Source organism: Cinclus cinclus, chromosome 18, assembly GCF_963662255.1.
Source record: "Cinclus cinclus chromosome 18, bCinCin1.1, whole genome shotgun sequence".
NCBI classification, from domain to species: Eukaryota; Metazoa; Chordata; class Aves; order Passeriformes; family Cinclidae; genus Cinclus; species Cinclus cinclus.
This window is the reverse complement of record NC_085063.1, coordinates 6,168,246-6,190,252: the sequence shown is the minus strand read 5'-3', so window position 1 is coordinate 6,190,252 and position 22,007 is coordinate 6,168,246. Positions and strand designations below refer to the sequence as shown.

General features: G+C 42.7%; 1 protein-coding gene across 3 annotated transcripts in view; it reads right to left on the bottom strand.

Annotated features, from left to right (window-relative positions):
- Positions 1–22,007, bottom strand: part of TOP1 (DNA topoisomerase I) — a 66,548-nt gene that overhangs the window by 9,609 nt on the left and 34,932 nt on the right. For 2 of the 3 annotated variants that reach the window (XM_062505310.1, XM_062505311.1), the window contains 9 exons: positions 17,774–17,900; positions 17,205–17,263; positions 14,370–14,465; positions 11,467–11,542; positions 10,476–10,573; positions 5,998–6,113; positions 2,642–2,763; positions 1,821–1,943; positions 214–401 (listed from right to left, as the gene is read on the bottom strand). In XM_062505310.1, coding sequence (XP_062361294.1) covers positions 214–401; positions 1,821–1,943; positions 2,642–2,763; positions 5,998–6,113; positions 10,476–10,573; positions 11,467–11,542; positions 14,370–14,465; positions 17,205–17,263; positions 17,774–17,900 — 1,005 coding nt within the window. The remainder of the gene's footprint in view (positions 1–213; positions 402–1,820; positions 1,944–2,641; positions 2,764–5,997; positions 6,114–10,475; positions 10,574–11,466; positions 11,543–14,369; positions 14,466–17,204; positions 17,264–17,773; positions 17,901–22,007) is intronic. The other variant, XM_062505312.1, reaches the window with a different exon arrangement.

Genomic DNA, 22,007 nt, shown 5'->3' with positions numbered 1-22,007 from the left:
GGTGTGAGGAAGAAAGCATGTTGAAAAAGTTCTACATGAAACCCATGATTGCCTTGCTCAGTCTTTGCTTGTATGACTCAGTTTCTTATCCATATGAGAACAAGACAAGCTGCATCCCTAATTCTACATCAACTTATGAGCATCAGCTTATACCGGGTTTTAAAAAACGAGCTCTAGAAAGCGAAGCCAAGGTGGGAAGCATGCAGTGCTCACTTGCTGCAGTTAATGATGATGTCTTCAGGCATGATGCGTCTCTTCAACATTCCCATTTTGGGATGGTTCCCACGACCTCGGAAGAGACCTGGGGGCTCAATCTTAAAGTTGGCAATCCTCTCCTTGTGGTTGTCCATCACACAGTAACCATACTCCTTCAATAGCCGCTCGTTCTCCTCTTTGATTTTCTGGGAAAAGCCAAAAGCAAAGATGATATGGCACACCACGTGCACCTTTATATGCCAAGACTTGAAAAATTTTTATATTTGCACTACACTACCGCTCAAGACCCAACCAAAATCCCACCATGGCAAGCTTAGTAGAGTGGCCAGAAAAGCATTCATAAAATGCACACAGCACAAACAAACTGGAAAAAGGAAAAGAACGTGTGAAAACTCTGAAAAGTAGTATTTGAGGGAAAGAGCTCACTGCTGGTGAAGGCAGCTACAGTTCTGCCACAACAGAGGCATGTATCTCCACCCATATAGCTCAGCTTCAAGGGTACCCCCAGCATGGTACTTCTACTTTATATTTTATACTGAACATTTGACATCCACTGGACTTCCTATCTTGTTGTTTATGTATAAAAATTTCTGTGTATAAAAGACTCCTCTGTTTGAACTCAGCATTGGAAAGCAGGCAAAAGAATGTCTCCAGGCTGCTGCATGTCAAGCCTGTGTCAGCAAACGGTTTCACAAGCAGAACACAGTCTTCTAAGAAAGAATGTGCTGAGATTTCATTGCATACTTCTGTGCCTGAACTCTAATGATATAGAAGGAAAAATAAAAACACTGCAGCTCAAAATAAAACATCTGACCCACAGAGAGCACTGCTGCACCAGCTAAAAAACAGAAAAAGCCACTTCTTTTCCCTTTTAAGAGCTACCATGGACAGGAACTGAAGGGCTCACCCACATTAATCAAATGGAAACAGCAGGAAGACAAGGGCTGTCCATTTTGATGGGACCCCTCTGATCCCAAAGGCTGTAATTCCAAGCTGCCAAGCCCTTCATTCAAAGGACAACTACTAGAGCATTGCAGAAGATCAACTGAGAACTTGGGGAAAGTTTCCACCTTCCAACATCCATTGCAGTTAATTTAATTCTTAACCCATGAGACACTGTAGCCATGCTACTGGATAATAAAGTTCATTTTTCATTCAAAAAACAGCACTACTTGATATTTAAGATAACTTATCTCATTTTATTCACTCATGGCATTGCTGCATCCTTTCCACCATCCTGATCTATGCCATCCTTAACTGAGTATCCACTGCTCATTATTTCCCATGGAACAATGAACCCAGAGGCAGCACCTCTGATTCTCTTTATTAATTTAAGCAGTTACTTAACTTTACTTAAGCTGTTACTTACTTAACTTTGTTTCCCTAAGCAGGATCAGCCCTATCAATATCATTTCAAGTCAGGATGAAGATTCAGCTGTAAACAGAGCTCTGCCCTACCTGAGCTGCACAGTGCAGACTTTTACAGTTCACATGAAAGCAATAATCTGAAAGCTGGTGAAAAACACTGACGTATGCACAAGCAAGGAGAATGAGTGCACAAAGATGTTTACAATCACCAGGTCTCCTACAATTCCCACTGGTACCTGTTTTTCCTCCTTGGACATCTGTTTCCTAGCTTCTGACTGAGCTTTGAAATACTGGCTCATGTGGGTGAAGTCACACTTGCTGAGGTTGGTGATAGTGCTCTTCTCTTCAGAGGTCATTTCCTTGCAGACAGAAAGCAGAGCTTTAAGTTTACACACAGACAAAGTTTTCCTGCATAGCAGAGCTTACCCTGCTCCAAGCAGCCTAAACAAGAACAACAGGCAGGTTTTCACAATAACCCTCCCCAGAAATCCCCAAATTCTTGCACAGGCTCACTCCAGCTGAGGTCAAAGAGGAAAGGACAAGCAGCAGATCCTATGGAGCACTGGCCTTGCAGGGTTCTGATCTCCTCAAGCACTGGGCAATGCTGCAGCACTTTCCAAAGAACCCCCACACCCTGAGTGGGACTGCTGAGGGGTGGGAGAAAACCCCAGAAACATACCCAGGCAAACTGCATCAAACTCATCTAAAGGTTTGCTGTTATGGCTGATGACTGAGGTGAACATCTCCATTTTAGTTCTTTGGAAGGGGCTTCCTTCTAGTAAATCTGGCTCTTACATAAGGCATGTAACAGGCAAGTCAGCTACATCCCATCGTGCTGCAACAGAAAAACCTGGCTTTGTTGGTTTAGAAAGGCATTTGTAGTAGTGTTTTTCCTGGTGAAATGACAGGATAAATGGGAGACTTCACAGCTACAGTCTGAGGAAGCTTATAGTTGCCAACTTTAGTGTGCGTGGAACAGCAGTTCCTTTTCACTGGTCAGTGCTGAGGAGACACTGGCCATGTCCATAGTCACTGCAGCCCAGGACTATGTGCATACCTTTCTCCAGTCCTTGAAGAAGTTTTTCCTGAAGATCTCCTTTGTAGTGTACTCATGATCAAGCATTTTTGCAAAGAATGTGGCAACTTCTTCTGCTTTGGTACTCAGCTTCATGACTTTACCTACAAAGAAAGTTTTTATTTTTAAAGAAAATGGTGAACAGGAATCAAAGTCACAAAGAGAACATAGTAACTACCCTAAAGGATTATGTTTTTACTACAGAGAAGTTTGTATTAAAATGTTACGTAATACAACAACTTGAATGGACAAAGGAAACAGAGGAGCACAATTGCCTGACTTCCACCACAAACATTTTGAAAAAAAAAGTTTCCTCTGGATTCTAAACATTAAAAAAAAGCAACAGCAATCTGATGTGAGGCGGGTCTGGGCTGCAGGGCAGGAAGGGGAAAAGGCTGCTGCAGGAAACCCTCTGCTGAGCCACCCCCGTGCTGGGTGTGCTCCTGGGGAGACACTGCTGTTTGATGTCAAAGAGGCAGGGATTTTATTAAATTTCATATTCCAGCACTCAGACATATGGGAAATACAGTCCCTGTACTCCTTTTCAATGCACAGACAGACTCCACCTTGGAACACCCCTTCCAGCCTTTAGCTATTTCTAGGCAGGAAGAACCCTTCCTCTGGATACACTACAAATAGACTGGGAAGAGATGCCAAACATTGAACTCTCCTTCATTGCAGGGAAACGTGTCAGGGTTCTGCTAATTGTTCCCTCCCTGCAGGAATGCACTCCTGCATTTCCAAAGCAGGCTCAAAAGCCAGTCTTTTTGAAGAAAGACTGAGCTGCCAGCGAACGGAGGGGTCACATTCCAGCTTCTCTGCATGACTGCAGCACAAAGTGGAATTGCTGCAAGGGAAGACTGAAACACAAGGGAAAAGAGGCTGCTGCAGCATCAAGGCTGTGGACTCAACATCTAACATTCCTATTGAGCATTTTTTGGTCCTGACTGCATTCCTGATGAAATGTGGGGTGCCAGTGATCCCTCTGAAGGATTCTGCATGCAGATCACATCTCCATTAGTCTAGTTGCAAGAAATATCTAAAGTTCCAACGGTTGGCAAGTCAATACCTGGGGATTTTTAACAACCATTTTACCGCACAGAAGTGAAGACGAGAAACTGTTCAATCTGTGCTCTTGGAAAAAAAAATACCACACTTTGGATTTACTACAACAAAAGTTGCATCATCTCTAAAATTAAAGCATGGGAGTCAGCTATAAAGCCTTAAGATCTATAAATCCTTGTAAAACAGGACTTAGCAAAAGGTCCTCCCAATGATCTGAGAATATTCCACAATTAAATTAAACTAACAGTAACTCTTCCAATTTTTAAGCTGTAACCTAAAATACAGCATTTGTTTGCTTATAACAGGAAATGGGGGAAGGGAGAGACAGCAAGGCAAACTGTTTTTCCAGGCTGCGATTTTAGCTTGACAGAGGCTATCAAGTTAGTAACATGTTATGAGACTAAAATGTCCGATATTTTTCCCAGCTAGCTGAAGGCTCAGTCACCTTTATCTAATCACTTTAGAATATATTTCACAGGACACTATTTCCTTTTTTTCCACCGAGGTTTGAAAAGGCTCCAGTTGACAGAGCTTGTAAAGAAAGGATTTATTCCAGAGGCAGGAATATTAGTTACCTGATTTCAAAACTGAAAACCAGACAACAACCAGGGGACATAAGCAGAAGAAACCCCATGGCCACGAGTGCAACTGCCACCACCTACACTCTTACCTTGCTCCATGTACAGAAAAATGTGCAAGTTTGAGGCATCTCTGGACTACGAGCAGTGACTGGTTAACCCACAGGCACTGAAAAAGGATGGCTTTAGCATTTCAAGCTCCTTCCCCGAGTCAGTATCACAGACACTTCCAAGAGCCTCAGCAGTTGTTACGTGAGATGAAAGCAGGCAGTGAATCCCTAGGCTAGGGACAGACTCCTCCGGTGTGAGCCGGCTGCTGGCCAGCCACAGCCTCATTATTGGGCTCTACAAATCACCCTGGGATAATCTTGAAATGAGACAATGCCTTGTGAGCACAGACAGAGGTTCTCAGCAGCTGCTGCATAAATCAGACATCTGATTTTTTGCCTAGTTTCTCAAGGAAGACTTATGGGATGTCTTTATTTGCCAGACCCCCTCCCTGCCCAGTCCATGACTGTTGAGCTTATTGATGAATTTCTGTGATGACAGAGGCAGAGGTTGCAAAAATCCCTGCAGAGGCTCTGTGAAATAGATGACTGGAGAGATGAGGAGCTTATTGCTGTCTGCACCAAGGGATAGCGCAGTGCAATCTGCCCCTCCCCTTCTCTAGACAACAGGAGAGATCATGTATTTTTCAATACAGGGAAACAACTTCCAAATTTGCATCAAGTTCTTATCATACCCTAAGAAGGAAAGCTGCAGATATCATTGATCACTGTGCTACTTGCTTGGAGATGGCCTTTAATAGGTTACAGCATATTTATTTCACTACTTTGCTGCTGAAAATGAAATGCCACCTATTCCTCAGTATTTAAAAACACTGTGTCATGTCACATGAAAACAGCACGTTGCTCCTGGAAGAGTTCCATGTGCAGATGTCCCCATCACCAAAAATTACATTTTCATCCATTCAATTACCTCCCACTTAATTCAGTCCTGGGTTAATTTGATCCTTCATTTAACATGATCACAGCACTAAACAGGAAACACACAGGTCATGAAGTCCAGGCTCCAACAGACATCACATCATCTAATCCCTTCCATGTGAGCCTTTGCCAGCCAGGCAGCCCAGGATACCTGAATCCCACACCAATTAGCTCTACCACACGCAGTGGTCAGGGAATGGGACCATGACTTACATGACTTACAGCTGTGTCCTTGAGACCAGGGTCATCCCATTCATTCCTACAAGATCCTAATCATCTGTACCCATATTCAGTTGTCTTATATTTTGCTCACGCCACCAAATGATCATGAATTTCACCACAGCTGCAGTTCTTGAGGATAAAGAAGATAAGAGCAAGCCTAAAGGTGACCAGGCAGCTACAATTACATACTCCACTGGTCACTGCTACTCTGAGGCATCAGACACCCTCATTCTCCTAAGGAACCTGAGAGATTCACCACCATAATGGACTGAGAGCAGGTTCATCCCGGTGTCACTTCAGTGAGCAGAATTCAGCAGGATCAGGTAAATACCTTTCCTTCCAGATCTCACTTTGCTGTCGAGGAGCTGATTTAAGTGAACCACTAAAACACAACCACCTCCTCATCTCTTCAGTCCCCAGAAGAACATCGCAATACCCTGAGATGTTTATTTCTCTTCCTAGCAAGTAGAAACACAGATTAACTCACCATCATAATAAAACTTGACATTTTCAGGCAGAGGTTCATATGGTGGAGCAAATACAGGACCTTTGTGCTCTAGGAACTTCCATTTAATGCCTTCAGGGTAGCGCTCTTCTTCCCACCTTCAAGAGAGAAATATGAACCAATACAGTTTTAAGATCCCAATCTTCATTTTTATTACTGTGTGGGTATGAGAGTATGCTAAACCAGCAAGAAATTGCTGCTTTGTCAGGTACAGACCAACAACAAATACTCAGTGTACTATCACCATTTAATTCCTTTTTTTCTCCTCCTTCTTTTTCCAAAAGCACAGTCATATCCATGAGCAGAACACCTCGGGCTGCAGATTATCTGATGCCATCCTAGCCCTCACCTCTCATTTGCTCTTCTTTTCACAAAATCACACAGCTGAAATTGCTTAGATCTTAAGAAAATAAGACTTGGACATTGTAAACCAGCTAGGATCATGCAAAATTAGTTTCAATTACGATCTAACATCAGGTCCAGGATGCCTGCTCAGCAAAGTCAAACAATTGTGGTACATTATGCAGCTGCTTTCAGATGTGGACAATATGCCATTAAGGGCACAGATAAAGAAACAGATGTTCATTTATGACCTAAATGAGAACAAACCTGTTTGGACAAGAAAGACTAAAACCTGCTTTGTTGTTTTCAATTCATTCCAATTCTCTGGGTAAAAAAAGCACATTTGAGGAAAAACAGAGCAGCACAGAAAACTGCATGTTTGCCTTAAAGATGCTCTATAAAAAAATGCTCTATAAAACTGCTTTGTAAGTGATGCATTTGGTATCACAACATAGCAAGGCAGGCGCCACCAATCCCACATTCTAAAGGAACAGGGTTAGCAATTCATCTGCAGAGAAAAGGGTCCTGCCAGGCCAGGATCCTCCCCCCAGTTCCCAGTGCCCAGGCCACTGATTCCACACTCTTCCCCTCCAAGCTCCTTTCATGATTTCCAGGACATTACTGCTACATGCTGCTGGCACAGGATTCCCTGCTGGGAAAGGCTATTTCACCTCAGCAATCAATCAACTGGAAGACCATTAACCTGTCACAGCACTCAGTCTCTGAATTGCCCAGACAACTTTGTTGAGCAGCCATGACAATAAAAGAAAAAAAAAAAAAGAAAAGGGTTTAAGCTTCCATCTGGTGTCAGCCATGAGGAGCAGCATTCCCATTTCAGGTGCCAAAGGCCAGAGCAGCTGAGGAAAGGTGTGCATGGACTGCCTGCATCTCAGGAGTTGTGATGCACTGACAGACTGCTTCATCAATACTGAGATCAAAGTGGCATGGAAGATAAACACGGTACAGAGACAAGAGTTTCTGCTAGAAGACACTAAAAATCCTTCACTCATGTCTGTGTATCAACAATTTAGGAACAGCAGCAACAGAGCAGCTGGCTGGAGTTTGAAAGGCACCATCTTTGACCACACCACTGGACCTGACTTCTTGTGATGAGAAGCAGCAGCTTTAAGAGCAAAGCACCCAAACCCAGCTATCAGTGCAGAACTGCATGTCAGTCTTCAGTCCCTGGCTGGGAAAAAGGCTCAAGTAAACCATGTTGATATAAGAAACCAATATTGACACAGATTCCAAATATTTACATTCCTAATGATTGTTGTGTTTTAGGGCTTTTTTTTTTAGTTAATTAGAAGCTAGAAATATAAATATTTTGTCAAACATATGCCTAGGTTCTTCCACCCAGAAGCTTCTTTCAGCAAAATAAATCTAAACCACTCTCAGCTGGAATAAGCTTCTTCTCTCTGACAATGAGGAGTTTTATTCCAGTAAGAACAAAATAAGGGCATCATTCACAGTAGTTAGTGCTTTTCAGGACAGGTTTGTCTTTCTTGTTTTTAAAATTTATTCCTCTGGTATTTACTTGGTGAGAAATTCAGTACCTCTATCCCTTCCTGTTCTTTTACAAAGGACATGTGTAAAAGCAGTACAAGAAAGGCAGCAGTTTAAATAGCAGAAGGACATTGTGCCTTCTGGGAAGGCTACAGGGAAACATGGGATTCATGGGGTAGTTTCTAAGCTCAAAACTACCAGAAAGTGTGCCACAAAAAGACCACAAACCATCCCAAATTCCACCTCCACCTTCCTAAACTTCACACATAAGCATTAAGACAAAAGGTAAAAGTGAGTCTCCTGAGTGTAGCTCATTTTTCATCCTGATTTAGTTTGAAACAGGAAAAGCATTACAGCACCATTGCCTGTGGCAGCTTCTGGTTCTAAAGCAACGTTCTACACAGGATTTTGTGGGAGAATGCTGCCTATTAGGATAGCTGCCTCACTGATTCCAGCAACAACTCATCAGTCATATAGGAGTCTTAATTAAATCCCACTTCAAACTTGTCTAAATGTGCCAGGGTGGCTCAGGAAGGAAAAGTTGGGGAAGAGCTTTCAAGTAGAATGAAAAGAGAGAATATTCTTGGGATAAAACCAGACTATACCTAAGGGATATGTTATTTCAAGGAAATGAACTTGCTGTAACACAAGGTGGGAGAAGTGCTCCTAAGGTGCACTTCTGGATCCCATTCTTCACACACTGATGGGGTGTGAAAATGACCTCTGCAAGAGCTCCACACGGTGATGAATGAGGCCAGAGCCTTGGGGATGTCTGCATCAAGCATTCACACAAGTAAGGATGAAAATGCTCAAGGCAGTGAGTACTTGAGGAAACAGCCAAAAAAAGGTATCAGACACTCAGAAAATTGACTCAGATGGAACATAAAATGCCCTGAAGAGAAACAAGTGAAGTGCAGATGAAACCTTGTCCAGCAAAGACACGCTATACGAAGCTGCAGATGGATGACAGAACATCAGCAGAAGGATGCAGCTACCTCATGCCAAATTCTGCAAAACATTCTTTCCAAGGCACTTTTCCTCAGCAGTAAGCACAAGCTGCAGAGCTTAACATCACTACAGGGGTGTGTGCTGCCCAGGCAGGTGAGGGGAGACCAGCACAGCTTTCCAGTAAAGGTCTGCTGTTCAAGGATACACCCACAATAAAAGGGAGAATATCAAGTTAGACAGAACCAGTAAGGGGAGCTGAGACAAAGCCAAGAAGATCATTAAGGCTTAAAAAGACCTTCTGTAGCCTTCATGTCCCTGTAGTTTGGGAATGTTACAGTGCATTAAAAGTACCCTGTCAAAGGATTTGAGAACAAAATGGACAGCTCAGGAAAAAGGGAAGTTTTGGAGAGGGGCTGGAAATCCAAGTTTCTAAGGGAGTACTCAAGTATGAAAAAGATTTGCAAGTGCTGATGTTCTGAGGAAGTTGTGACAAAGAGAAATATGTAAAGACTGTAAACACTACAAAAGATTTTTTTTTTCTTTCTAAAGATGAATCAATAATAGTGTCAATAAAGAAGTAAAAGATTGAACCTGAAAGGATTGAAGAAGATTGCAAAGACTTTATCCAACTCTACAGGTCTATTAAAAAAAGCTAAATCTGAGAAAAGATCAAGGAAGCATCCCTGAAAGGTCATAAAAATACATTATAGGTGGGCAGAATACACACATGCTCTTGAGAAGTACATGTGCACTAAAATGAGGGAAGTACTAAGGCCAAAACTCCAAAACACACAAATAGTAGCTCCCTCAAATCTAGAAATAATATCTTAAATTACTATGGAGGGTTAAAAAAAAAATCCAGGCAGTGTCTTACACAGGGCACTACTGATGCATCACAGGTCTGTCTTCCAAATGAACCACAAAGTTCAGACTTACTTAAAAGAGGTTCTAAAAAAATTTTAAGGGTGGGTAAAAGTACAGTTCCAGTGATGTTACTTAAGGATCCTGGGCAAGACAGAAAGTTTTTCATTTAAAACTCAATTTTTAGAAATAATTTGTCAAACAGGCTAACTGGTCACTTGATCAAGTTTCATTTCTGTGCCAGAGGCAGGAGCAGTTTTGAGAGGCACAGCTGACACCCAGCTAGAATGAAAAGGCAGACACCCACTCAAGCCGTACCTCTATGGAACACAGATAAATTCTACTAGAATATTGCTTGACACATCTGCACACAATAATATATTCCTTAATGCACCTGCACCTATTAATATATTCCTGCTGACACCCCCAAGCCTACAAGCTTTTGTACTGCTCTGAAGAGTGTTGGCACACAGCAGCTTCTGGGCACAAGAATATTGGTATCTGATCATTATAGGCAGCCTCTACATGACACAGATAGGGGAAAAAAAAAAACAAAAAAAAAACCCCAGACAACCCCACAAAACACTTATTTCCTGTTTTAGGGATATCACTTCTACTTCAGAGGATGAACACATTGAATGATATATTTATTTAGAGCTTACCAGAAAGTAAGCCAATTATTCAGAACAAATCCTCATGAATCAACAGAAGAGAAAGCCAGATGTGCTTATTCAGCCAGCATGGGAGGTACAGGCAAGTCCAGGTGCAGATGGGAGCCTACAGCACTGACTATATATAGTTACCATTTCCATTTTTGCTCCTCTTCTTTTTTCGGCTTCTTTCTTTTGTCCGCTTCGGGGACTTTCTTATCTTTGCTCTTGACTTTCTTTGCTTTGCTGTCCTGCAAAATGAGTAAGAATCTGCTAGAACAAGCTACTGTATTTCCCCCTCCCCTGAAAAGATGTGTTAAAACTAAAAGACTCTCTCTTGGGGTATATAAGAGCTGAATTCCTGTGGTGCACCACATAAATGTGCTCTTAGATCGTCCCATTAAATCAAAATCTGTTGATGGTCTCACTCAAGTTTTCTGCCAAATTCTTTTACTTTACATTGGGGACATACTAAATGCACACAGCCAGTGATCACCTGGTAAGGGACAAGTCTGGGCCATGGGAAGGGAATTGCTGTGTTACAGAACCTCCTCCCTGGCCTGCACTGGTGTGTCTGGTCTGGCAACTGCTACAGAGCACAACCACCATAGTCAGGTGGCTTCTGGGATTATCCTGGTGTATGCTCAGTGTAGAGACACTTCCTTTAAAGGGAAGAATTAATCCTGCTGCCAGGAGGTGCTGCAACATGTGCCTCACAAGGGTGTTTTCACTAGATGTGTAGTTTGTCAGTCTCAAATTATGGCTTACTTTTTTTTCCAAGTCCCTCTCCAAAGAAATTTCCACCCAGGCTCCATCTAAATGCTTTAAGCTTCCTTCTAGCAGCTAATCTCTTTTCCATCTCCCCTGCCTCTGAACCCTGCCACATCATCTGTGCAATTACCACATGTGAACAAGGCTCCCCTGCCTCCTGCCAGCTCCTTAACAGAAGGACTGTGAATTGCCTGGAACAGCCTGGAAGTTCATGTCCAGGAGGCATCTTCTCCATCCATTGTTTTAAGGGCTGGAAAGAAAGTTTCCCTGACTTTTTATACATTATAGTTCAGATAAGTTAATATCTGCACCATCCCACACCAAAAAGCCTGGTTCTTCTTTATCATGAAAATAAACTCGACTGTCACATTACCTCTTCTTCCTCTTGTTTCCTTTTCTTTGCTTTCTTGATGTCTTCTGTTTTGATTTTCTTGGGTTTGTAGTCAGCACTAAGAACAAAAAGAATTGCCAATGATCCATTTTCCAGTACAAATAAAGAGAAATCATAGACATATGAAGTTTGTTTGCACAAGCTTGCAGCATAAACTAGTATTTTTAATTTCTAAAGAATGTAATTAATACCCTGCTCTCTCAGAAGATTCAGTAATCCAAATCCAGCATAGCAGCCTACAAAACCTACAAGATGTTATTATCAATACCTCTCCACAAATTTCACTGCTGAAGCAAACATCTTCCTCGATGAAAAATCAATTCAAAAGCATTAAAAGACATGCAGTGATTCCAAGGGATGGGATAAATGAGTATAACCTTATAGGCATGCTCTATCCCAACTCTCTTTCCCTCATTAGTCTGGGATCTTGAGCCCACAGGGCTCACTTTTTTCACCCCCCACTAGTTCAAACAATAGTGAAATTGAATACTGGCAAATTACATAAACACAACCTCATTTCCAGTGAGGTTGGAAAAGACCTCTGAGATCATCCAGTCCAACCTAGGACTCAACACCACCTTGTCAATCAGACCAGGACACTGAGTGCCACTTCCAGTCTTTCCTTAAACACCACCACATCCCTGGGCAGCCCATTCCAATGTCTCATCACTCGTTTCGTGAAGAAATTTTGCCTTATGTCAGGCCTAAACCTCCTCTGGTGCAGAGTAAGACCATGTCCTCTTGTCCTGTCCCTTGTTCCCTGGGAGCAGAGCCCAACCCCCCCCTGGCTGCCCCCTCCTGTCAGGGAGTTCTGGAGGATAAGGTCACCCCTGAGCTTTCTCTTCTCCAGACTAAACCTCCCCAGCTGCTCCCCATCATACCTGTGCTCCAGACCTTTCCAGAGCTCCACTGCCTTCTTCTGGATCTGCTCCTGCACCTCAGTGTCCTTCCTGAACTGAGAACCCAGAACCTGTGGTGCCCCTCACCAGTGCCAGTAAAGGGGCAGAATCACCTGCCTGGTCCTGCTGGTCACACTATTCCTGATACAGGCCAGGTGCCCTTGGCCTTCTTGGCCACCTGGGCTCATGCTCAGCTGCTGTTGACCACCATCCCCAGGGTCTTTTCTGGTGGGCACTTCCCAGCAACTCTGTTCCCAGCCTGGAGCACTGCAGAGGGCTGTGGTCAAAGTGTCAGAACTGGCACGTGGTCTTGTTGAACATCATGCTGGTGGTCTGAGCCCATTGATCCAGCATGAACAGATCCTTCTGCAGGGCTATCCCACCCTCCAGAAGATCAACACTCGCACCCAGCTTGGTGTAATCCTCTAATTTGATATTTATATTATTTTATTTATAAAAACACTTACTGTCCTTTGCAGAAGTGGCCAGATTAAGTTCTAAATAAACTTTTGCCTCTCTAATTTTCTCTCTACATGACCTAAAGAGACCCTTAAGCACTTCTGGAGTGGCCTACCCCCTTTTCCAAAGGTGATACATTCCCTTTTTCTTTGAGTTCCTGCAAAAGCTCCCTGCTCAGCCAGGCTGGTCTAATTCCCCAATAGCTCATCATCTGGCACACGGGGACAAGCTGCTCCTATGCCTTCAAGATTTCTTTCTTGAAGTATGTCCAGCCTTCCAGGGCCCATTTGCTTTTTCACCAACTATTGAAAACTCCATCATTTCCTGATTTGTTATGCCCATGACAGTCTCCAACCACCACATCTCCCACCTGTCCTTCTGTTTGTAAACAGCAGGTCCAGCAGGGTACTACCCCGGGAGGCCACAGCTGTCCTTACCAACTGAGACAGAAAGCTCTTTTCCACACACTCCAGGAACTTCCCAGCCTGCCTCCTCTCTGCTGTGTTGAGTTTCCAGTAAGTATTCAGCAGGTTAAAGTCTCCCACAAGAACAAGGGCTGGCAATGATGAAACATCAGCCAGCCACTCACAGCATGGTTCATCCACCTCTTCATCCCGGCTGGGTGTCTGGAATAAGACTCCCAGCTGGGTATCTACCTTACCAGCCTTCCCCTTGATGCTCTCATGCACAGGCACTCAACCTTATTGTCACTATTCTTGAGCTCAACACAGACAAAACACACGCTAATGTACAGGAACACCCCGATTCCTAATCTTCCCTTTGCAGACTTGAGAGGGGAAGTCGTACAAACCCAGCAGAAGGCAGCAAGTGATTACACAAAAGAAAAGATGTCCCACCCATGTCTCTTGGAAACTGAGACATGTAGGGATGGAGTGCCACCATGGTGAAACCTTTCAAACTCTCTTAACTACCAATAAGGACAAACCACTTGAAGAGCTGGATGGGCACAGGGGCAGATCACAGTGAGATGGAACTGAGCTTGCATTTCAGTGGGTTCCCGTGTCAGGCAAGCATCATGGGTGTTTCTCTTTGAGACAACAACCTCCAGCATAATGTAAGTGACACACTGAGACTCCAGGCAAACCTCCCCCTGACTCTAAACAGGCTGACAGTGCATTTTCTGCCTCTTGTGCAGTCATTTCCATGCCTAACAGAAGCCACTGCAGCCAATTAGCTATGTTAATACCTCACGTGCTCACATTTCTGTTTTACAGTCTTCATCAGTCTTTACCTGCCTTCTGGGATTTTTCTTTTTTATTTACTAGTTCTGCAACATTTCACACCACCATCTGCAGAGGCAGGTAATGGCATTTTGCCTTGCACAGCACAAATACTATCCCTGCCCTACTCAGAGAATTTGTAACAGCATAAGGAGTCTGGTCTCAGACCTCCAATACCCATCTCAAGAAGCCTGTGCTGATCACTTGAAATTCCACCTGCTCCCTCAATGTTCTCCTTTTAAAACTAAAGGCAAACATCCAAGTCACCAGCACCCACGCCACTTACTCATCATCCTCTCGAGGTCTCTTCAGAGGTTTGGAGTCCTCTTTAGGAGATGCATAAAATCCATCATCATCTGGTTCATCTTTAATACGTGGTGGACTACAAAAAAAAGCAAAGAAACACAGTTCTACTTTCAAAGAAGAAGTTTCTTGGAAACTAGCAGTGACTAAGTTTTAAGAAATAATCATCTGCAAAGTGGGCAGGTCTTCCAGAAAATGTGCTGTCATCACAAGACCCTAAAGACTTGAGATGTGTCATTTTCTGAATACTCACAGACAGTGTAAGGAGTGTAATTTAATGTCTATGCATTTGCTATTTCTCAAGCAACATCAAGTTCAATTTCAACAGCTCAAAAGTTCATTTTGTTTCTCTGAGGTTTTGAGTGAAAACAACCGTAGATTCCAGCACTTTCAAATGCACAAAAAAATGAAATGCCTGTGTGGAGTCAAATGCGGGATGTTATTTAGTTTCAACTCAATATCCTTATTGAGCCTTCTAAGAGAGAAAAATATTATCAACTAAACAAAGATTTGAAAGCTATTCCCTGGAATATTTTGCCAACTAAATACTGAGGCATGTGAAAACCAGAAAAGGAAACAAAGATTTGGCAAAGTTAAACAGATCCATCTCTTTTCACTGTCCAAACTGCAGGAAGCAAACAATCCTGTCCCTTTCAACAGACCACAAACTTAGGCTCAGTGATTTTAGCCATAATGTCCCGAGACATTAACAATAAGAAAAAAAAAAATAGAGTATGAGTGCAAGAGAGACTGTTCTGTTAGACAAACATATTATTTCTAGATTTCAGAGAAGCGTTTCACTGATCTTCATAAAGAAAAAAAGTCTCAGGGAGCCCAAAATTACATTTCGAAGCACTTAGTGCCATCTTGGGCTTGCTTATTCACAGCCCACCAACAATTTCTGTATAAAATTGACTCAGTTTCCAAGCCAACGTGTGGATTTTGCAATCAGATGAAGTAGGAGTTAAAATAAGCAGCATTCAGCTTTGTAGACCACAGTCAGCAGGAGACATTAGGGAGTCTCATGTGAGCTGGCAGTATGTCCACGAAGCAGAACAAGCAGTTTGCTCCTTCACAGCTCTAAAGCCACTGCAGTGCTGGAAGATGCAGCTCAGGGGAGATACAAACAAGCTGCTCTACAAAGCTACTTCTGTTGCACCGTCTGGAATTAACTAAGACACAAGTCTGCAGCACAGAGACAGATGCAAGACATCTATGGAAAAAAAGTTAATTGTCCCATTTAATACACTCTCCCTTTCAGGCAAAAATGCAGAACTACTGTGTGCAAAGTCACTACGAATTTTATCTATTTTAACACTGAAATACTGCACAATGTTTCGTAACAGAAGAAATAAAGTGTGAGTCTGTGAAAAGAAAGGAGCTGTATAACCAAGCTGAACCTTGACTTGCATTGTTTCCAAGACTGTAATGCTGCTCATCATACCAAGTCGTAAGGAAGAAAATCAAAACCATCTGAGTGAGGACATTTTTCTCTGCAGAACTTGTAAAAGAAAATTTCAGCAGGAAAAAAAAATTACTTTACTCTTAGCCAGCACTTAGCCCTGAAGAAGGCACAAATGTGATGGCCCCTCCAGGCTCTTCTCAAACACGTTAAAAAATATGCTCTTGGACCTAAGGAGGATTCAGCTACCTTGATATGAGAGCATCCAACTTCCCTGGTGAGATCAGCACATCATGCAGTTCTGCTGAACAGAGCTGAAGCAGAGGCTAGAGAGAGTTATTAACTGTCTGCTGCACCATGAAACACCTGAATGTCACTGCTTTTCACTTGCAGGGTATTCCCCAAAGAGCCTGGAGATGGCGCCTCTGCTCTGCGCCAAGCCTGACTCCTTCCTTTGCGTTTCTAAATAATAAGAGCAGGGAAATGAAACAGATGGAAGAACTCATGTCAAAAGGGCACAATCAAAACAAACAAAGAATACCTTAAAGGCATAGACCAGGCAGGTGCCTTCTCCCAGCCTCTCTGTATCCACAGAACGTGCTGAGATTGGAAAGATTTTGTTTGTTTTGATTTTTAAGTGGACTCATAAACTGAAAGACTCCATGAACTAAGTGCTGTTCTTGACTAACAAACATGGATGGATGCATACATCCACCATACCACACACCTTCAGTGCAGTCAGTGGACTGCATTTAGCACCTTAAAAATAACCGATGTCTGGACTGTAAACAAGTCAAGAGAGATCTTGGTTGACCATTAAGAAAAAGTACTCTTCTACCAATTGCTCACTTCAGTTTTAATAAGACTACTTAGCAATGACTGATACAACACTCGAGTCCAGGAGGTTCTATTATAAGCAGGAATGCAGTACTAGAGTAGGACATCTATGCATTTCCTGAAGGTACTTCTCATTTTACACGTCACTCTTGTCACTCCTCTCCAAAGGCTTCAGGCTGCAGTCACAGTACACAAGAGACACACAGAGGCAATTAATTGGCTTTCCTGTGTCCTGCCTCCAGCACACTGTCTACAGGGTTCAAGTTCCAGTTTTACAACAGAGGTTCTTTCAAATCCAGCTACCACTGTTCCCATAGTTCAGTCTGTCCTCGGCAGAACCCAGCTCCTGAATACTTAAGGCAAAACCAGCATGTGAAGGACACCAGGTATTCCACAGCTCCCATCTCCAGTTACTGGGTAAGCAGAGCTACCCATTCTCCTAATTGAGAAGAACATATCTTCTGAAGGGCTTAAGAGTGCTCCAATTTTTTCTCAAGGCCAAGTGAGAGGATTCAAACACTGAGCACCTATGAAAAGTCAAACTGCAGCTTTTTCCAAATCATAGACCTGATTTCTTACCTGGAGAAACCATTTTCCTTTTCTTTCTTTATTTTTATATCACCAGAAGATGATTTCATCTGAAAAACATAAAAAGTAGGAGCTGATTAGCATTTTCCAACACAGAGCATTTAACTTGCAGAACTGTGACTATCTCCTGTAGTTCTTAGTGACCTACATGACAGAGAGGCAACATTTTCTGCAAGTCTTAGTCAAATCAGCATGTTTTGGCCCTCCAATTTCCACAGCAAATTGGAAATAAGTACATAGTTTGTTCTTGCATGGACTGAATGTGATATGACTGATTTTTCTCCCTTGTCTCTGAACCCAAGCTTGGCAAAGTGAAATGCAGTCAGAGAAAATGTGGAGCCAGCAGACACAGCTCCATGGTGGAACTATTTCTATTCACATACCTGCAGATAAAGCCCTTATGAGTTCATACCTAGCACACCACAAAGTGTCTGGGTTAGCATTGGGATAATTCTCTCCAAGTCAACAGAAGTACAAGCTATATCTAACCCACTGAGTTTGTACTATTCAGTATTGTAAGCCAGACCCATTCTCTTGTCTCTCCCACAGGGGACACCCACCTTCTCTTCCTTTCTCTTCTCCTTGTCTTTATCTTTGTGTTTGTCTTTGTGTTTCTCTGAGCTGCCATCTTTGTGTTTGGTTTTCTCCTTGTCTTTGTGTTTCTTTTCCGAGGAATCTTTGTGCTCACTGCAAGACAAGAGAGTGTGTTTGCAGAGGAGAACACAAGGAGATTTGACTAATACAATTTCCAGTGGTAAAGAGTCACAGGTTTCGATAATTACAAACCCTAAAAAATAAGGGATCACCTTAACAGGAAGATCCACCACAGTCTCCTGTCAGGCATGACCCATTCTCCTCAGGAAGAAGAACAGGAGGGATACTACAAAATCCCAGTTGCCAAGCCTCTTCAGAAAACCCATCAGCCTGGATTGCTGAGGAAATCCACAGCTGCTATACTTAAAACTCAACACTTTAGGATGAATTCCCACTGTCTCTGCTTTTCCTCTTTTCCTAGTCCACATAAAAGGTTACTGGAACAGAGCCGGCAGCCCTGTCAATGCCCGTGTCAGCTTTTGCTCAGACAACGGTTTGTCATTGTAGCAGCTCTCATCTCTGGAACTTAAAGAGAAAACCGCTGATCTCTATTATTCCCAAACAGATGGGAAAACCAGAGCAAACAGGATATGTGATGTCCTTGTGTTTATGCAAAGTCAAACAGAAAAGGCAGGAATAACGCTGCAGTCCTCAGCTGGAGCCATTGATGCCACCACAGCCAGCCAAGCTGTGCTGAAACAGCCCCATCCTGTGGGGCAAGAACCCAGCAAAGGTGTTTCCAAGGGAGGACCTGGTGTGTAACTACTCTGGTGTTATGAATAGCACTACTGTGAGTTTAAATACCTAGAATCTTTAGTCAGAACACATATGAAAATGCATACAAGGAGAAGAAAATCAACCTTTATTATTCTGCTTCTACCTGCTTCTGATTTCTGAGACATTAGGATAAATTTTCAAGTTTTTCTGATCAGCTAGAAAGACACATGGCTGTTTTCAAATGAAAATGAGGTTTCTCATGCAATGACAAACCCCGAAGCCAAAAGTGAGGCAATACTCTCAGGAGACTCAGAATAGAAACATCAAGAACTAGCCACAAGGATTAGCAGCAGTGGTGTGGAAGCCAAGCAACAAGCCTGGCAGTTCTACAGACCTTCAATACACACTTATAAGGCTGTGTGGACTCCCTGAGGTCACCCAGGGCTTTAGCAAGTCGAAGGCACGGCGTAAATCAGAATGGATAGGCACCAACCAAGCTGCCTTCCTCATCCTGGCTGTTCACACTCTCCCTTCTCAGCACCTGACTCCCATCACTGCTGTTCTCTGGGACACACTGCTTCTCCTTAAGATTACAAAATGCACTACAAAGCTTTACTAGAAAAAAGCACTTTCCTTATTTCAGTTATTTCAACACTCAGGTGCAAGCCCAAACCAATCTGGGTGAACACAGCCCTGAAAAAAAAGCCAGGAATGCTGGGCAAGAGCATGATTTTTAAAAATTACAGATTCTTTAAGACTTCTTTCTGTCACAGAAACAGACTGCAAAAAGGTTGATGGCTACAGAGAGCGAACAGCACATTAACCAATTCCCACAGTCTTGTGTTGATTAGGAGCAAGGCACAATGACAGTCACAAACACACCAACCCACACCCAGCTTACAACTGCAGACGCCAGCATGGACAAATGCATGTGAACCTGCCAAAGGTCTAAATAATTCAAGCCCAGAGTAACTTGAATAATAACACTCCAATAAGTATACATTGAATAAATTGAATAAACACACATCAGCCATCCAAGCTCAAGCAGCTAAAGCATGAAAATCCATCTCTGAAGGAAATCAGTATATTCACACACTGTGTGACAGTAAGAGATCAGCAGCAAGAGAAACCAGCTTCATTTTAACTCTCTAGCAACCTCTTCATACAAAGCAGTGGAGGCCTATGTGCACATCAAAAGGCAACAGACACTCTAGGAATGCTTGCAGTTAGACACACAGCACCACATGCTGCCTGTGAGCAGACTCAACAACTGCAGACTATTCTTACCCAGCAGATCATGTTATGTACAGTGAGCTCAGGACATGAGAGTACAGACACGGAACATCCTGACACTGGATCCTGGAAATCCACAACATGCCTGCTTGCTCCTGCTCTCAGACCTCTCATCCAGGTTCTGTACCCTGTTTATTCATCAGTATTCCAAGCTCAAGACACCTATTTCATTTTCTTTTGCTCCAATCAGATTCATTGACTATCTGAAAGCAAAATCCCCACACATTACTAGTAATTTTGAAACTCAGAAAGGTCTGGAAATTCTGACTCCATATCTTGCATTGGTATCGGTATGCCAGGTACCCCATTTGCCAAAGATTTAAGGCCGACAATTTAAGAGGTATCTCAACCTTCACATATTTAAACCAATACTCATAATAATGTTCAGTATCAATGACTGATATTCAACCTTCCTTCACCAATCTGAGTTGTGTTTGCCCCATCCCTGTATTCAAGGCCAGGTTGGACAGGGCTTGGACAACCTGGTCTGGTGGAAGGTGTCCCTGCCCATGGCAGTGCGTGGAATGAGATGAGCCTTAAGGTCCCTTTCAACCCAAACCATTCCGTGATTCTTCACTTCTAACATACAAAAACAATCATAACAAATACACACAAGGCTCAGACCCATCTTGTTTTTTCCAAGTCTACTTGTGTTTATTTTCTGACTCGTTCTTATTTGATATTTAAATCCTACCTGAAATAACATGTTTTACTCAGACATTAATTTGTACCACTGAAGCATGGTACACACTGCAACCACTGGAGTTATAGTGCTCTGAGGTAAAGCTCATGGCAGTGGCTGTTGCTTAGGAGTTTGGAACAGAAAAAAACCCATCAAAAACAACAAAACAAACAAACAAAAAAGCACACACACACACAAAAAAAAAACCACCACCAAAAGAAGACAAATATTTTGGTTTTCCAAAGCACTATATTCAACCTCTCTAGCAGCCAAAAGCAGTAGCTTTCAGTACATGACTGGAAGAGCCCTGGTATGTACACAAAGCATGATTAAAAGCCAAATAATGGATGACAATCTAGATCTGCAAAGCTAAGACTGAAACAGACACAAATCCCCACTAGCCTAGAGGCAGAGACATGAATGCTTACAGAAATACAGCTGGAATGAAAAAAGGTGCTAAAACCTCTAAAAACTTAGGCTTGTTTAAGTAGAAGCTCAAATGACATCCCTCTTGAAAGAGACTAAGTGGCCAGAATTGAAAAGCTGTCATGCAATCTAATCTAAATTTTTCAGCATAGTTTCTCAGATTTTTCAGCATCAGAACCAGAATCAAGAAGTCTGGCTTCCTGACTCAGTCTTAGTTGTTGGTCTTAATTTAATTTTTTATCATAAGACTATCCTTCCCCTTTGCTCTACAATGAGCAGTAAATTTCTCAACCAAGCAATGTGGGCTCAGATAACCTAAGGAAACTCAGTCTCCAGTTTCACTCTGCAGCTTCATTTTCCAAAGATCAGCACTGGTGGCTTGGCCACAAGGTCCTGCTTGCTGCTGTTCCTGGTGACTGGAAGGAATTCCCTAGATAAAAGTCTGATACTGTGTACTTTTCACTCCAATGTTAAAAGAGAGCATAAATTTCTTTCCCTTATTAGTAAATAAGGCAAAGCCAGTCCTGTGTCTTTCCAGACACTGGATCACAGCTCTTCAACAGCTCAGCGCAGAAATTTTCACATGTGCAACACGAAAGGCTCATAACCCTTTTCTCTTGGAGGAATGGAAACGTCCATCTCCCAGAAAAGCTCCCTTGGAAATGAACTGCTAACAAAAGCCTCAGGCAACAATCCTTAGAAGAGGAACTTCTTTTTTCTCCCAAAGCAAAGCAAGTTTCTTGCATATTAACTGCAGTCAAGCTGAGCTGATTTGGTCTTTCATTTGGCTCAGATGTGTATGTGAGCCTACAGGGAACACAATTTAACCGCCACACTAATCTCAAAAGAAAAGAGAAGGCAACAGGATGCCATCCTTACCCTGAAGATGGAGTTTCAGCCTTCTATCAGAAAGCTATTTCAGACAATCCCAACGCTATTATTAGGAGGGACCAGGAACAATTTAAAGATCAGAAGTCTATCTTCCTGGTCAATTCAAAACTGGAAGAAAAAAAATCACTGTTCTTTAAAGAAACCAAGCAAAATGGTCTCAAGATCACATGGACACTGCTAATTTTATCTTG